General features: G+C 43.8%; 1 protein-coding gene across 1 annotated transcript in view; it reads left to right on the top strand.

Annotated features, from left to right (window-relative positions):
* SPRED1 (sprouty related EVH1 domain containing 1) overlaps positions 1-17,126 on the top strand; it is a 59,916-nt gene extending 42,790 nt beyond the window's left edge. The window contains exons 3-6 of the mRNA XM_044271830.1: positions 2,023-2,191; positions 4,447-4,499; positions 13,685-13,834; positions 15,551-17,126. Of these exons, the coding sequence (XP_044127765.1) occupies positions 2,023-2,191; positions 4,447-4,499; positions 13,685-13,834; positions 15,551-16,195 (1,017 nt within the window). The 3' untranslated portion in view covers positions 16,196-17,126. The remainder of the gene's footprint in view (positions 1-2,022; positions 2,192-4,446; positions 4,500-13,684; positions 13,835-15,550) is intronic.
* The last annotated feature ends 1,534 nt before the right edge of the window (positions 17,127-18,660 follow it).

Here is an 18,660-nt window from a genome sequence, read left to right as displayed (position 1 = left end):
TGGTCATTGGACTTTACCATGAGTTCTGAACTAGTATCTCAGTCGGACGTCATATGGACATTTAGATAATTTCAGCCGTTGACTGTGAGGGGGGTCACAGCACAAGTATTATATGGGATGCAGGGGATGGAGGATCTGAGCGGTAATGTGAGAGACAGCCTCCTGATTGTATTCTCCGGCAGTACAGAGAGGAATGTGACCTCCAGAGGCAGCCGGGGTATCGATTCTTGAGAGCAGCAAAGAGGCCTCCTCCTGGGAGCAGCTGCAGCCCCGTGTATGCAGGAGGCCAGCGAGAGTCAGGTCAGGCCTCCTGTAGCTTCCACACATCCTGCATTATTACTGTCACCTTCCGGCTCTGGGCTCCAGCCAGTCTACAGGAAGCCTAGCAAGGCCTCCATCTGATCTCTAGATCACCCAGGAATAAATCCACATGGCATCCTGCTGCCGAAGCAGCTCCAAGCGGACAAATACACCCAGACTACCTATTAGTGTGAATTATAGGTCTGTCTGGTGGAATCATTTGGTTGCGGTATGTTACTGTCTGATTCTCTCTTTAGATCAGTCTTTTCCCATACATCCTGGAGTTAACGACCCCCTCCCCCCCAAACATGAATATAGTTATAGGAACAAAAGAAAAGGCATGACGCTATGGGGCTTCCATACATTTCACCGCAAGATCATCACTGGATGCTGTCATTCCGAATAATCAGAATAAGTTTCCATGTGTTACCCTGACTTTAGACATCTACTGAATTATTTTTTTACTCATTTAAATAGCACTGACATATTCCGCAGCGCTGTACAGACATTATCATGGCTCGCTGTACCCGATGGAGCTCACAATCTAAGGTCCCTATGTCTTTGGAGTGTGGGAGGAAACCGAAGAACCCGGAGAGAACATACAAACTCCATGCAGATGTTGGCCTTGGTCGGATTCGGATCTAGGGCCCCAGTGCTAACCACTGAGCCACCGTGCTGCCTAAATTGGGCATGCATGTATATTTCTGTTGCTTTGTCCCTGGCACGTTGAAGTCTATTATTCTATTGCGTATAGCCGAAATCTGTATATAGGAGTGTGAATGAAACTTTAGACTTCCCAGTGTGCACTGACACAGACTGTGGCCTATCTTCTATCGTATAGATGCAGGAGACATGGTGAGCAGGCAGTTACAAATGTATGTCATCCATTATCGAGAGGACCCCCTCCAACTGCTGCCTCTGAGGTCAGCTCTGTGTGAATCCGGACATGTTCTCTGTTCTATGATCCCGTAGAAACCCTTCTCAATGGAAGAGAAACAAGTGGATTGGCCAAAAGATCCAACGAGGCCGGTTTAACTTAGCCCTAAAAATGGGCACTTGAGAGGTCCTCTCATCCCTCACACGTGTTAGATCTTCAGCAAATCTCATCCTTTTACAGATTGTAATCAGATACTAATGCAAAGCTATTATAATCTTTTTCCATGTAGAATTGCATTGAAATGTAACATTAAAGGAAATGTGTCAGGCCCCCCAATTTCAGCGGGATCGGCTCCTCGTCTAATGTGGGCATCACAGAAAAGAGAGATCAGGCATGTTGGTGTTCAACATGCCTGATCGTGTGAAACTATGACTCCCAGCATGCACACTTGCTTGGCTGTTCTCGGAACTCCCATAGAAGTGAATGGAGCAGTTGTAGTTTCACAACAGCTGAGTGGCAGAGGTTGCTAACCCCTGTCATAGAACATACGCCACCACCATATTGGGCAGTGGTTTTCTGTCCTTTTCAGAGTCATGACACATGCACTCTCGGCTGAGCCAAGTGTGCATGTGTATGTGGGGCTGGCAGTTCTCTAAAGTGTATGACAAGCTTTAGGGTTGGAAAAACCCCGGTGCTGAGTTTGTGTTAGTCTCAAGTCGTCGGTTGCATGACTTTTGGCCGTTTTGTTCCAGATTGGGACAGCCGGTAAGTGGAATGTTGTGTTATGGTTTATAGGACTTTTTAGCTTCTTTTGTTGTCTATAATTACTTGTCTGCTTTCTCTAGGTGGTCCTGGAGTGTGTTCTGAAGAGGGAACTGGTCTATAATAAAGTCACCCCTACTTTCCACCACTGGAGGATTGGAGACAAGAAGTTTGGCCTCACATTCCAGAGTCCAGCAGATGCTAGAGCCTTTGATAGGGGAATACGCCGTGCCATTGAAGACCTCACTCAAGGTATTGACAATCCTGTTGGCTTTGCTTTTTCTTACTATACAGATGGGCAACAGATACATCCTTATTCTCAAAGACACCCTGAAGGCCCCGTCTAACTGCAGTAGTCAGTAAATACCTTAAAGGTGTCGTCTCACTTCAGCAGATAGCATTTATCATGTAAAGGAAGTTAATACAAGGCACTTACTAATGTAATTGTCCATTTTCCATCGCATTATACACAGATTTTTTTCAGGTATTATGTCCACCGCTTTAGCGCCAATATGAGGTGGTCGGGCCGGAGTCCCAGCCACTAGAGAGACCAGTGCTTTTTTCCTATAGTGTGGAAGCACGGCCACCACTGCTGGATTGCAGGGTGGCCATAACCCCTGGAAACGAGTGGTGTATAATGTGATGGAAAAATGAATGAAGCCAGCAAAGGAGGCAATATGGACAATCACAATACATTAGTAGGTGCCTTGTTTTAACTTTCTCTGCATGATAAATGCAACTTACTGAAGTGAGAGAACTCGTTTAAAGAGGACCTGCCACCACAAATGTAGATGAAGTACATTGACCTATAGTCCAGGGCCCCAAAATTTCTATCCTTGAAAAACAGAATCTTTTGCTGCTTTGCCAAAGTGGCGGCTACCAGGTTGAATGATTGTCGTCCCCTTGATGCTGTCTAATCACTGTGACTCAACTCCGACACTGTCCGTGATGGACTGAAGGCTCCCGGTAGACCACCCCTCCTTGGCAAAGCAGTAATGGACTGAGGGTTAACATAGAACTATTAGGACTCCAGCTTGGGAACAGGGGGTGCTAGGAAGAAAATAAAAATCGGTGCACTCAGCAGGCCGCCAGCATTTGGAAAATGCACTTAATAATAGACATTTATTAAAGTAGTGGCAGGTCCTTTTTAAAAGCAGCTCATGATAATGAACAAGCCCTAACAATCCTCTCCATTATATTGCTGGAGCTTAAGAGTTGCAGTTATTGCGTTGTACACAGGGGAATGCAAGTGAGTAGTATTACCAGCTGATTATGTCTGCAGCCACCTTTACTTTTACAAATGTAAACATTTTGTTCAGTGTGCTAAAAGGGGCCTCTGTTACCTCTCTAGAGGTGCAGACTTAGATTGTACACTCCACCTGCTGATAAAGTGCAATACCACGCACAGCCTATGGACAAGAGTGGCGCAATTTCTGGAAGAAAGCAGCCGTGTTGTCTAACCTTGTAAAGACCTTTTGTTTTTCTAAACCCAGTTATGATGCAATTCACACAGCTTTTCCCCGCTTAAATCATGCTCCAATCACTAAATATGATATACAGTTTAAACATATGATGGAATTTCAGAATTTCTGGAATTTCAGATGCCATATTAGAGGAATTTCGTTGTACGTGCCATTGTAGTTTAAAAGCTATGGACACCTTTAGAGCCATATTTTTTAATGGGTTAATTTGGGGCTAGAACTCTTTTTGTCATGGGTTTTTATTAATAATTATACTTTGTTTGGCCTCTGCAGCTTTTGCGTTTCACAATACATAGCAAACTTCAGAATGCTGTTCAGTGAAATCCCTCAGACTTTGGCCTTATGCACACGACCGTAGTTCTGGTCCGCATCTGAGCCGCAGTTTTTGCGGCTCTGTTGCGGGCCCATTCACTCAATGGGGCCGCAAAAGATGCGGACAGCACTCCGTGTGCTGTCCGCATCCGTTGCTCCGTTCCGTGGCCCTGCAAAAAAAAAAAAATATATAACATGTCCTATTCTTGTCCGTTTTGCAACCAAGAATAGGCATTTCTACAATGGGCAGCCCGTTCCGTTCCGCAAATTGTGGAAGGCACACGGGCGGCTTCTGTTTTTTGCGGATCCGCGGTTTGTGGACCGCAAAAAACGGAACGGTCGTGTACATGAGGCCTTTGATTGGATCATAAATCTGCTTAGAAGATTGTTATGGAGAGAGAGGCTGCCCACTGAGTCATTAGACAAGCCAGTCTGGTGGTTTTATCACAGAACAGCATTCTGCAGCTGCTATGTATTGTGAAACGCAAAAGCTGCTAAAGCCAAACTAATAAAAACCTATTGCAAATTTTTTTTATTTTTTTTCGTAAAATACATCTAAATCAATTGAAAGATGGCTGAAAGTGTGCCCATAGCCTTTAATTTCCATGGCTAGAGGTGCATTCTTCTGTTATAATTTTTTTTAGATTATACTTTAAGAATATATGTCTCCAGTGCTTAACTACGTAAGTCTTTTTATTTTTTTGGTGTGTGCAGGTTTTCCCACATCTCATGGGGAATCCGATGTTGGATCAGAGGAAGGATCTCAGGTATGTCATGATTCTAATTATTGCTGCCAGAAATAAAGTTGGGGGAGGGGTTCTGGCTATAATCTCTGGCAGATAAATGGACAATTATCATCAGTGTTTGAAGTTCAGCTTTAGCCTTGTCTGGAGTCTGTATGAGTGATTGGACTTCATTTATTGCAATTATCTAATTGCTCAGTGAACTTTCCAAAATCCTAACTTTTCTTGCTGTTTGGAGGCAAATGGACACTTGACGTATGCCTTACATAAAAAAAACAAAAAACAAAACCTCAAAACTTTTGCGTTGTATCTGAACAATACTGCAGTATGAATGACTGACACAGCAAGTCTTTTCAAAGAGATTCCAGGCTAATATTTGGTGCCGGGGATTTAATTTGTGTCTTGTGATGGAGTCGCTAATGTTTCTGGCGTGACAAATACCAAATGAATGTAGAAAGTGATGTACAAAGAAGAAGCCAGTCTGAGTTTGCAAAAAAAAAAAAAAATAATAATAATAATTTGTCGGAGTTCCTGGCTATAAGAAGCAGATTAGAGTGTAAAATACCAACCGGGTCTAAAAAGAATTTCTGTTTCTGAATTTTGGATTTGTTTTTCCCTTGTTTGCAACGTTGCTTTCTATCGTATTATTTACATCTTCCTTCCGGCTCTATCCTCACTTTCTTCTCTTCCTTCCCGAGTTGTTTTCCCTTTCTTTGTGTTTTTTTTTCCCTTCAAGTTCATGGATTCCTGTGTCCCCGGGCCAGTGTTCTGCGGGCAGAGATTAAGTTTTAAAGTCTCGGCAATATACTGTAATCTCCCAATCTCCCACTTCCTGCTGGCCTGGGTGCAGCCATAGTAAATATAGCCTCCTGGCTGCCTGCAGGATGCTGAAGGGTGACAGGAGAAAAGTTCTGTGCGCTGGGAGTGGGTGGAGGGGGGGAGGGAATGCTTCCATATCCTTCCCTTCCCCCACTCCAGCTTCCTTGCTCATCTGGCTGCCATTTCTGCAGCTGGAGACACTTTTATAGCTCCTGCACAGACCTGCGGCTTCAGAGGGGGGAAGCTGGGGAGAAATCGCACAGATCTCATAGCAACCACAGTACCATAATTGTTCTACCAGCAGCTGGGAGAAAGCAGATTTCCGAAGTGCATTAAAAGCTGGCAGTGAGCAAGGTGCAGGCTCTTTCCCCCCCAACTAGTATTCCATACTTGGTTTGCAGGTCCTATGGAAGTGTGTGAGATGTGTGAAAGAAGTCTGCAGGATCCGGACATCTGCACTTTACCATAGATGAAATATTGATGTCCTATTCTCAGCATCAGATCAGGTGGGGGCCGCCTCCCGGCATCCCCACCAATCAGCTATTTGAAAGGTTCCCAGCACTCGGTGCGGCCGTACATTGTATAGTGGCCATGCTTAGTATTGCAGCCCAGGCCCATTCACTTGAAGGGGACTGACCACACGTAGGCCATGTGATCGATGAACGTGACATCGCCGGCCTAGGAAGAGGCCAGAGCACTCAATAGAGCACTGTGGCCTCTTCAAACAGCTGATTTGTGGGGGTGCTGGGAGTCGGACCCCCGCTGATTTTTATATTGCTGACCTATCCCGAGGGTAGGTCATGAGTATTTTACTCCTAGAAAACCCCTTTAACTAGCACCAACATATTTCACAATGCTGGACACAAAAATACCAACTTGTACCCCCCTATATACATATAGAAGTCCAGTTTCATAGGAATACAGTAAATGTATCTGTATGTTTTTTTGAAGTGTGGTAGAAAATACAAAATCCATGCAGATGTTACTTCTGGTTGGATTCAGACCTAAGACCCCCGGCCTGATTGACATGCCAGACCCCATGCTTGTATATTCTGTCATGACAGTACATGTGCTAGGAAATGTCAGACATCCCTCCTCAATACAGCAAGGAAACCAATGGATCCGAATCTATATTGTACAGTGGAGTTCTATAAAGCAATAGGCTGTTCCATTACAAAGCAGTGATACTAACATAGGGAAATGCAGGGAAGACCAATATGGTGTCTTCCTTGTTTCACTGAAGCTCACTGCCAAAGAAAATATGAATCTCATAGGTTCCCATGACAAGCTATGGCTCCGTTATCCTATATACCAGGGATCAGCAACCTATGGTACTCCAGGTGTTGTGAAACTACATCTCCCATCCTACACACTTGCTTGGCTGTTCTCTGAACTCCGACAGAAGTGAAAGGAGCTTGCTGGGAGTTGTTGTTTCACAACATCTGGAGTGCTGAAGGTTGCGGATCCCTGGTATATACTGTATGTACGACACAGAACTGAATACTTCAGTTACCTTCTACATTACTGCAGCTAAAATCCCACCAGCACACCTTGATCTAGATGTTAAGCACCTTTATGTATTATGTTTATGACCATATATTTTGGGGGATCACGGCTACAAGACTCCTCTGGGTTGATTAACACGAGGCATATCCTTCTAAAGGGAGATTGTACATTGAACCCTATCTACACCTTGTGTGTTGAGTACCACATGAAGTATGGTTGTCAGCCAGCTGTAGTGACACCAGAGATGCCTGAATGGTCCAGAAACGTTTTTTATCCATTGGCATCTGTGTAAATGACTTGCAAATAGGACCCAGGTCTAGGAAGGTACTGGTTCTCTTTGTGCAGGGTGCAAGTTCTCTTTGAGGAGATCCAGCTGCTCTAGGGAATCTTACCTGCAATGATCCCTGGAAAGTAGTACGCAAATTGTCTCTCCTCGTGCAAATTGTCTCTCTGGTGCTACCTGTAGGTATCTACATTGACATACAAGATTGCTACCTACCAATTGCAATAGAGGGACAGTTTTCTTCCTAATGGAGGAGAGCTAATTTGTATCCAAATATGTGTCTTGAACCAAAGTGTATGGGGGCCTCTCAACCTTTAGATTGTATGGGCTTCCAGGTCGATCGATTGTGCGGCCTATGCAATATTGCTCATTGTCATACTGTACATATAAAGTAAATAAGAAAACCCAACCCGATTAGACCAGGCGTTTGCTAGGGAAAGACAATATGAAGAAAATGAGAGTTAAAAGAGAAGAGAAAAGAGGGGGTGGATTCGAGGGAGGCGAGGGAAAAGAGCAACTGGGGGGATAGAGAGACACTGCCTCTCTGAAGTCAGCATTAACCTGTATTCAAGAGAACCTTGGAAGAGCATCCAATAGCGCCATGATTTGTGAAACCTGACGTGTGTACCCCTAATTGATGCTTGATCCTTTTGTTGTCCGGGGAGATAGGTTGCCGTCATAGGAGTCTGACAACGGCTTATTCCCCTCTTTCTATTTGACAACACATGCGCACTTAATGGAGCGGCATGTGTGAGGGGTTCACAGGAGAGAATGCTGTCGGCCAAACGAGAGTACTTGGCCAACACCTGTCTAATATGTATGGCTAGCCTTAGGCACAGTAGGTTTCTGAGTTGTGAGACCAGTAGAAGTAAGATTTGTTAACATCCATAGTATTTTCACTGGTAGCCCCCATCTGTGAGGGCCATAGTTATGGTTTGTGGAAGCATGGTGTTATCTGGCTATAAATCTTGCACAGAGCCTTAAAGTCCCCATACGCATTAGACTTGTGATCTAAGCCCTGCGGGAGCATCTGATACTCCAGTGTGTATGGGGAGATAGTTGATGTTTAGAGAGAGAAGGATCCGGTGTGTTGAATTTCAAGGCTTGAGCCGTTTGTTCTTTTGATATGGAGCCACCAGACATGTCTGGCAACGGCTTTCTTCTCCCTTCCCATTGAAAACACATGCTCAGCCGAGCAGGTATGTGCATGGTTGACTTGTGAGAGATAGCTGTCAGCCGAATGAGCTATTGAAGTTGTATGGGCACTTTTAGGCCTTATTCAGACTTGAACAATTTTTAATACAGCAGTAGATCTGTATGCCCGCATAGGATATGGACCTGGTTACCGCTGGGAGACTGTTCATTTTTCTTGAGACATGGACCAGAATAGATGAAGCTAAAGAGAAATTCATAACGTAGACCTAGGGTGATACCCAACAGACACAGAGTTAGAACAGGTTGCTCACCTACTGATGTTGCGTGCTCACAACAACCAAAATGCATGTATGCTTGTTGGCATGGAATAGGAGGCTTGCTGGCTGGACCTGGTCTTCCATGCCAGGATGGTGTTGTTAAAGGTCCAAGGATGGAGAAGATGTCGGGTACAGGACGAATAAAAAAAAAAGACCTTTGTCCAGTGCCTCCTCTAAAAAATACTAACACTTTATTGGATTTAAAATCACAATGGTGAAAGTAAAATAAAAACAACCAGTAGGGTCCAAATAACATGTTTCAGGGCTTTGCCCCTTCCTCAGATTCTGGACTAAGGAAGTCCAGTACCTGAGGAAGGAGCTCATCCTTGAAACACATTATTTGTATCCTACCAGTTATTTTTATGTTCTTTTACTTTCACCATTGTGATTTTTAAATCCAGTATTTTTAGAGCAGGGATCAGCAACCTTCGGCACTCCAGCTGTTGTGAAACTACAACTCCCAGCATACTCCTTTCACTTCTGTGGTATTTCAGAGAACAACCAAGCAAGTGTGCATGATGGGAGATGTAGTTTCATAACACCTAGAGTGCCGGAGTTTGCTGATCCCTGTTTTAGAGAAACCACTGGACAGAGGTCTTTTTCTCATTCATCCTGCACCATGGACCAGAATAGGACATGCTCTGTAGATATGGACAGCTCAAGGATGTAAAACCTTCAGTTAGATTGCTGCTCCTAGATCCCCTCTGCCGTCTCCTTCTTGCTCAAAATGGGTGCTTAGCATAGAGAGAACAAATTGGCAACGCTGACAGAGATGAGTCAGAAACTCATCTGTGTAGATGTAGAGAAACACCAGGATTAGATTTCTGAGTTATTTGTGAAATGTGAGACCTTTTTGTAAGTCTGTTATCTCTCATTTTTGTATGTCTTTGTAACACTGTCTAGTCAATTCAAGAAAACCTTGTTTAATTGCCACCACACACGCTATAAATCTGCTGTGTTATTAAAGGGGTTGTCTGACAAAGATGACCCCTTTCTTTTTAATAAACAGGCTTGGTTATCAGCTGATCATTACAGGTCTAGCTTCTGACTTGGGCCTTCAGTTGTGATGATTGGGTGGAGTTTCCATAAGCCATACATTTAGCAAAATGGCGGGCCAAGATGACCAGCTCTAGTTCATAGAGACCACCTCCAACCCCCCATGATGTCACCATGCCTTAATAGAGCGTATGGAATGGGGATGCGATAGGGTGATACAATCCCTTTAAGTAGCAATGATATTAAAAAGGCTAAACCGTCATCTTAGCACGCTTCTTGCCATGTTATATTACATCTTGTCCAAGTCCGTAGCGTAATGGAAACAGTTGAGCACTTTTCTGTCTCATTCTTTCTCCTGTGTTTTTCTCTTTTTTTCTTGTCTTTTGCTGTGTCGCCATGGAGTGTTTCCATGGTAACGTCGCCTTGTTTATAAAGTGGGTCTTCATTGGCATGCTGCTGCCCACTCATTTGCAGCTCCATACTTTGCCTGTGACTACATAGAACTGTATCTGTTCATCTCGTTTCTCGCAATGTTCAGCTCTTTGGTGGGACCGGATGCAGTAACGTTCAGCGCCTCAGCATCTGCCCCTCAATTCTGCACCAAATGGTCAGTTTTTCAGACATCATATCTCGGAGCATTGGAGCAAGCAGTCTCTGAGCTTATCAATCACAGTAAAACTGAGGACATTAAAGAGACAGTTACCTATTTTTTTTTTTTTATATATAAAAATGGAAATTTAGTTAAAGGGGTTTTCCTACATTTTTTTTTTTTTTTTTTTTACTGATGACATACACTTGATTGGTCATCATTATCTGACACCCGGGACACCCACCGATCAGTTGTTTGAGAAGTCACTGTTGCCTGCAGTAGTGCCGCTGCCTTCTCTCAGCTCACCAAGCACAGCGCCATCCATTTGATGGTGGCTCCTCTTGGTATCGCACCTCAATGGGGCTGAACTGCGCCTAGCGCCACGGCCTTCTCACAGCTCTCCCTAGGCCATGTGATGTCACGGTCATCCATTACATGGCCTAGGCGCAGCTCAGCCCTATTGAAATGAATGAGACTGAGGTGCGATACCAAGAAGAGCCAATATCAAATGGATGGCACTGTGCATGGTGAACTGAGAGAAGGTCGTGGCACTACTGAGACCGCCAGTGCCTTCTATAAACAGCTGATTGGCGGGAGTCCCGGGTGATGGACCCCCCACCGATCAGATACTGATGACCTATCCAGAGGATAAGTCATCAGTATAAAGATCTCGGAAAAAATTTAAAAAAATAAAAGCCACCATTAACAGGTCCTCTCTGGTTCTTCGTGATCCAACACCCAAGTCTTTACATTATGTTTGTAATAGGTAATATAACACATAAATGATCTCTCTGCTATATTGTCTTAAGATAACAGGCTGCTGTTTATGGCAGTCGGTACTCTGTCATTAAACTATAGGATTCAAAACGCAGCAGCTGCAATGATGTTCCACATTGCTGTGATACCCTAGCTTCCACAGTGAGCTATTTGAATTTAACACTACTGAAAATACCAGAATGGCTATTTAAGCACTTCCTGATATATTTGTGTAAGTGCTCCAACGAGGAATCTCCTTGACCATATCCTAATTCTTTAGTATGTATGCAGCAATATCTAATGGTTTATTTTAGGCTTTGTTTACCTTATGGTTTGAATCTCTCACTGAAGTAGAAAAGTGATGTAAAGTCTAGATGCTGTTTGTGATACCTGTTATAGGTTCTGGAGTCACATCCTGGTTCGTTCCTATGCTGTGCATACACATTATTGGACAACCAATGGTTCAACCAACAGCTAACTTCCATAACTTCCTCAAAAACATGAGCTGAGTAGGCATGTGCTATGGCAGACACCTTTGCTGTCAAACCTTGTTGACTGTATAGCTCAAGGGAAAATGTCAGGAATAAGTTGGGTTGCTCCCATATGATGGTCATCTTTGTGAGATCTTAGAAGTTTCATGGACCACTTTAGTATGATGCTATTGCACCGAGGGATACATGTCGTTTCTGGTGTCATTTTTTTATGGATCAATGTCCTGCAGTATTGTTTTATTTTTGCCATATGACTATAGAGGTGACTCAGATCCAAAGAATTTCGTTTTTAGGGAGTGTGTCAGTTATTGACCATCGATAGTTAGAGGGCTTTACACAGTCTCGAGGTGATTTGGGGGCGTACACAGTCTCGGTGATTTGGGGGCGTACACAGTCTCGGTGATTTGGGGGCGTACACAGTCTCGGTGATTTGGGGGCGTACACAGTCTCGGTGATTTGTGGGCGTACACAGTCTCGGTGATTTGGGGGCGTACACAGTCTCGGTGATTTGGGGGCGTACACAGTCTCGGTGATTTGGGGGCGTACACAGTCTCGGTGATTTGGGGGCGTACACAGTCTCGGTGATTTGGGGGCGTACACAGTCTTGAGGTGATTTTGCCATATCCCCAAGATCACACATGCCCCAGATTTGTAATAACTTTCATATATAGTCCTGTTCAACCATATTCAAGGAGACTTCAGAGGACTCTCTGAAGGACTCCTAAATAAATGTTACTGTAGTCTGTTACATGTAGAATGCCATGACCATGATTGTCAGTGACTGAATACCTACAGCCCAAAGAAGCCAGTCCTTTCATAGCTCCCAGCAGATCAAATTATTTTTATTCCGAAACAGCCTCGAGCTAAAGGCTTTTTATGGTCCAAAATTGCCTTGATATATTGCCTTTTGGAAGAAAAGGTAAATCTTGGTTTGAAGTGCTGCAATCATTAGCCATTTTGATGGCACTAAATACATCATCCTCAGCCAAACCAACCATTCTGCAGATGTCAGCACAGGACTGAAAAATCCATGGCTAACTTGCAGCAAAATTTTTCTGCACAGAAATGTCCACAGCACATGAATAAAATTTGTTCAAATTTCAGCCACTTTGCTGCTACTGTTTTCTGCACTGTGTATTCTCTGCAGACAGACCTGGAAAATCTGCAGGCATTTCTGTCCCTTGTGGGCGTTCCCCTCAATTTGAATCCCCACCTCTAACACCATGTGATGTTTTTTTTTTTTTTTTTTTTTTTTTTTTAGGTCTAGCATAGTGGTACTTTTCAAATATGCGACTCTGCAGAGGATTTGGAGCTCTGTACAAGATAAACTAAAGATGCATCTACTACAAAGATATATTAAAGGGAGTCTGACAGCAGTTTTGGCTATGTTAAACTACTGACAGTAGTAGGCAGGGGCATGTAAGTGCAGGACAAACATAACTTTTGTGGAGATTTTATTATCAGGAGTAGAGTGACTATGCAGTTTTATTGTGTCTGTTTCTGCTCATGCAGGTGTCTTGGGGGCAGAGCTTCATCACAAAGTGCTTTCTGCTATTTGCATTGAGCAGGAACACCCCTGCCTCTGATCTGAGTGATAGCAGTTGCCTCCAGCCAGGAGACCACTACTACCACCACTCAGAGGAGAGGAGCTGTGAAGCAGCTCAGTGCAGAGAGCACCTCACAGTGAAGCTCCACCTTGGTCACTAGCAGGAGCAGAATAACACTTCATATTCACACTACTCCTGATAATAAAAGCTCCACAAAAGGTAAGTTTGCACTGCTCTCTCCCACCTCTACCTAGTGCTGTCAGAAGTTTAGCATGGTCAAATCTGTGGACAGTTTAGATTAAAATTGCCAGAGTGGCAACTACAGTCTTTCAGTTTACACGGTTTCCTGTGTTCTCAGCAACGCATTCTCATACGGTAGCATAGAATATAGGTCACACTTTTATAGTAATGAGCATTTTCCAAAAAGTGGAAATATTAATATCTGCAAATAGGTCCTGTTTAGAAGTAGCCCACGTAAAGGAATGAACGAACAATCATTTTTCACAATAATCACCTTGCAGCATGTAATTCAGCTAACGTGTCCTAGGATCATGGGCATGCTTCACGGTTAGTTTATGGAATGGCTTAGAGCACGCATGGCATACAAGCGCATGTGGTATCAGTTATTGCTTATCCTGTAATGTATGGATTATTGTTTTCAGCAGTTATTTTCTTGTGGTGTTTTATGGTCACCTTTACCAAAGAGTGAATATGGATATCGGAATTTATTTTATTCTGTCCTCTCCATAGATGAACAAAGAAGAACTTTGCAGCACTCAGAACATCGACTCCTTTTTCCATCGTGACTCCATTCCAACGGATGAACTATATCGCAGCTCTGCCATAAGACCTTCTCCATTTGAGAACCTTAATCCCAGAAGAGCCTATATGCACACCCAGGTGAGGCAGCTAGCTTACCAAAGCCTTGGGTGGATGAAGCCATATAGGCCATCTCTAGGACTTCTAGCTTTATCAACTGCATCATTCTGGCTCCACAGTGAGCAGTGAAGACAGTAAACAAGCTATTATCAGCTCTGGAGACTTCCTCCAATACCCACAGGGTTTAGATACTTAAGTTTCACACGGCCAAAAAAAACACATTTTAACGTCCACTCTAAGTGTCTGCGGTTATTCAGAAATGAACGTTGGTGTTCCAAGTCCAGCTCATTAGAGCTGCGGGGTGCTGGGTCTTTTGGCTGCAGTACAGATGTTGAAGGGGTGGATATGTGGTATACGTTTTTGTTTTTTAGATATGGGGCACCTAGTCACTGCTTTTGCTGGCATGTCCTGCTAAGGGAATGTGTCACCTCGATGTATTTTTTTACTAACAAAAAAAAGGGTACTTTTTCTTTTTTATAACCTGTTTTTATATTCTATTCTTAATCATATCTGTACATGATTATGGGAGCTGCTTTACAGTTACATGGCCTATTGGAACGTGTAGACTGGAGATGACTCATTGACTGCTATGAGAGTGTGTTTTAGGCATGCTCTGTGACCTTTGCAGAGGTCATTATGTAGGGAGGGGGAGGAGGTGAGCTTTCCCCATCACCTATTGTCAGTGGTGGATTCTCCTGCTTCTTAGTAGAGGTTTTAACTGTTTAAATTGCAGTATTTCACGGTTATTTTTAAAATCTAGATAATGACCTTGAAAATTTGAAAACCTCACCGAAATGTTCTGAAATTATGTTTAATACAAAAATTCGATTTAAATAATGCAATTTTCTGACTATAACTCCACTTGTAAGGGGCTGTGCCAAGTTTTTAAGTAGCTTGGTGGGGGTACGATCGCTGGGACTCTGTTATCCCAAGAAAATGCTACTCCAGTCATTCTCTATGGAATTGCCGGAGATAGCAGAGTACACCCATAAAAAGTATATTTTAAGGGATTGTCTGGTTTGGGAAACCCTCAAATACCCTATGATGGTTTTCTCTGTCAGGACCTCCTCTGTTAGCAGGACTGGTCACAAGAGTGGCTTTTACTCTGGAGAACCTGATTTCAATGAGCATTGTGTAATGTTTTGTTCTCCCTAGTGGTAGCCCTGCAGGGAACTAGGATATGCCCCCACTGCTGGGACCCGCACCTATATCGAGCACAGAGCCCCAAAAGGGGTGTAGGGAGCACTGCGCATGCGCAACCACCCTACATTAATTTTCTACGGGGCTGCCGAAAATAGCTCGGCTATTTCCGTCGGGCCAATAGAAGTGAATGGGAGCGGTGGCCAGTCATGCGTTGTGTGCTCCCATTCACTTCTATCGGGAGACCGCTTGGTGGTGACCAGACCGGAGTCCTCCAGCCACCACTTTGCAAGACTCCGTTCCCAATATAGGTGGGACCTGCTCCTATAAGACGGTGGGAGCATATCCTAGCGATGAGAGGTGAGACAACCCCTTTAACTTTACATAAATGAGGAATTGTTTTACTCAGCAGGATAACCCTTTGCCTGGTTTAATGGGATTCATCCTGCTAACACTTCACCTCTGTAGCACTGGATTGCGATCCAAGGGTGAAGTTTCTAAGTCTTCTATAGTCTTGTCTCACTAGTTCTCCGAGTCACTGTAAGCAACATAATTGAGTCAACTTTAATCATTTACCTTGGACACCATCTTTTGCAGGTTCCTCTAAAGCCCCTCCGCCACGTCAGCTTCCAGGATGAAGATGAGATTGTGCGCATCAACCCTCGTGACATCATCATTCGACGCTACGCGGACTATCGCCACCCTGACATATGGAAGAGTGACGCCGAGCACGAGGAACATGAGATAAGTGCTCCTTTTACCAAGGTGGATAATAAAAAAAACAACTATCTTTATTCTCCTGCTAATGGCAGAGACTCGCTTAAGGAGCAAAAAACATCTGGCGTTTTTAAGACTCAGCCAACATCCTCTCTGAAAAAGCGAAGGAAAGAGGATGGAGAACGCTCCCGGTGTGTGTACTGCCAGGAGCGCTTCAACCATGAAGAGAACAGGAGGGGAAAGTGCCAGGATGCTCCGGATCCTATCCGGCGGTGCATCTATCAGGTCAGCTGCATGCTGTGTGCCGAGAGCATGCTCTACCACTGCATGTCAGATTCAGAAGGAGACTTCTCTGACCCCTGTTCTTGCGATGCCTCTGATGAAAACTTGTGCCTGCGCTGGCTGGCCCTAATCACTCTATCCTTCATCGCCCCCTGTATGTGCTGCTACCTCCCTCTACGAGCCTGTCACCACTGTGGGGAGATGTGTGGCTGCTGTGGGGGTAAGCACAAAGCAGCTGGATGACACGGTGACTCCGCAAACCCCAGGAAGAATTTCTTAATTTGCCAGGTGGCTGCTGGAACCGACATGAGCAGTTTTCGGTGATACCGTTAAAGTGGATCATATGAGGTGGACTGAACCCCCGGGGGACTATCTGCGTTCAGATAGGACCAGCGAGAATATGTAACAGTGCCAGTCTTGCATTAGATATATATAAATATATAAATATATATAAATATTATTTTATTTTTTTCCTTTTTGTAATTAATATTATTTTATTTTTTATTTGCCATTCCGGTATGAATGCAGATTATTCAATCATCTTGTAACCTATGAACTACAAGACGTCCCACGAGATGAGTGTTTGTGGAATGAAGGGAAACTGAATGTTTATTGGGAGAGAGCGGAGGTGTGGGGAATTCTAGAACAAAGATAGAGAAATCGCTATATCTGTATGTATACTTTTCCACGCCCCCGTCTGCTCTCCTCGCAGGTTAATAATAATTCTGGGACTGAACTAACATTGCGCAGAAACTGAGCGATTGGGTGACCTACAAATACACAGTATCTGAATGAATTTTTAGTGGAACGAAATAATTTCTAGTTTTATTCAAGTGATTTTATGTATAAATAACAAATGTCTATATTTAACTAAATGTACGGTACAAGAAAATTTTATGAATTTTTGGGAGAAAGTTTCTTACCCAGCTTCCCTTTGTTTGCCTTTTTGACATTTGGGACATTCCGGTTTTAGGGCTGAGTCTTGCTGCTGTGTAGGGCGACCAGTAGTGTCTCTGGCAGCTGAATGGTTAAACCAAGCTGTTTATCAATGTATTGGTTTTTATTTTTTTCCTGATGGTTTACTGTTTATTCCGCTTTTATCTGTTTCTCCAATCTACCTGTGTTATGTCACATTATTTATACACTCTGGTACATAGAATATAACACAAGTGTCGGATAATTCTTTGTGTCTCGTTATTCTTCTGGGATGTGGCAATGACCAGAATCTATTATTTGAATCGGTTTGCTAGGCCGTATTCACACAAGGCAGGCAGGTGTTCACTCCGTTCCTTTGAAAGCCATATGGTTTTCAGAGCATAGTATTGAAACCCGCAGTCATAGTCTGTCTTATCTAGCAACCCCTCCTTGCTGCACCATTATGTCCCCCTTGGCTTAACTCTTAAAGGGGTGTCGCACTTCAGCACAATACATAATAAATGCCATTTGCTGAAGTGAGACAACCCCTTTAAGGTGGCCGTACACATTACATAAACATTGGTTGAACTATATTGGCTTTAAGGCTACATGCACACGACTGTATGTGTTTTGCGGTCAGCCCCCCCAAAAACTGATGATATCTGTATGCCATCCATTATTTTATTTTTAATTTTTTTTGCGGATCCATTGTAACAATTCCTATAACGGACAAGAATAGGACATGTTAATTTTTTTTTGCGGGGCTACAGAACGGACATACGGATGCGGTTAGCATACTGTGTTCTGTCCGCATTTTTTGCGGACCCATTGAAATGAATGGGTCCGCATTCTATCCGCAAAAAAAACGGAACAGACACGGAAACAATATACGTTTGTTTGCATGAGGCCTTACAGTCATTGGCTGTCCTAGCCGCTATCAGACAAAAATTTTAAACACAGCAGACTTCATTTCACATTGATGATGGTGTCATCGGTCTACTAAGGCCAGTTTCACACGAGCATGTGTGGTCTGGGACATAAGATCCGTGTGACAGGCACATTTTCCGGACCGACCACTCCACAATTGACCTAACATTATAGCGATCTGTAATACTATGAATTCCAGTCCAACAAGGGGTCTACAAGTCCCGTACTCGAATGATGCCGCAAGTAAGGGGCGGTGGATCTGCATTCAGGCTGGAGCTCGGCATGATGCAGTGAATTTGGGTCAGCTGAGGCACAGCCGTCATAACGATCTTATTTTCCAGACCACACATGCTCTTGTGAAGCTGGCCTAAAATGATCTTTCGTTTTTACATTTCATCCAATGTACAGTATTTTTGGTTGAAATAGTCAATTTTGATCAACTTTAGACCAAGGTGTATGGTATGGCCAACTTTAAAGGATTATTCTGGTTTGTGAAGTGGGGCTTCCACCAATCACAAGAAAGAGACACCGTCCCCCATGGAGCCCTCTGAAATTAACGAAGCAGCCAGTTGAGCATGCACGCGGCCGCTCCAGTTCTGGTGATAGCCTGGGAGTTCTGGTGATAGCCGAGCACTGTACTCAGCTGTCTCTGAAACCTCCATAGAAATGAATAAAGGGGCTCCGTGTATACCTAACCAGCAACTTTGTTTATTTATTTCGGAGGGGGCTCCACAGAGCACAGGGTCCCTGTTCTCATGATTGTTGAGGTAGGAGCTCCACCTATCTAATAGTTCTCCTCTATCCTGTGAAGACAGGATTCCATGGGTGGCAGTCGTTTTACCAACCCTGCTCCATTAGTAATCACT

This window comes from Bufo gargarizans, chromosome 11 (genome assembly GCF_014858855.1).
Source record: "Bufo gargarizans isolate SCDJY-AF-19 chromosome 11, ASM1485885v1, whole genome shotgun sequence".
In the NCBI taxonomy this organism is placed as follows: Eukaryota; Metazoa; Chordata; class Amphibia; order Anura; family Bufonidae; genus Bufo; species Bufo gargarizans.
Note: the sequence above shows the minus strand (reverse complement) of the source record. Positions and strands in the feature narration are given on the sequence as shown.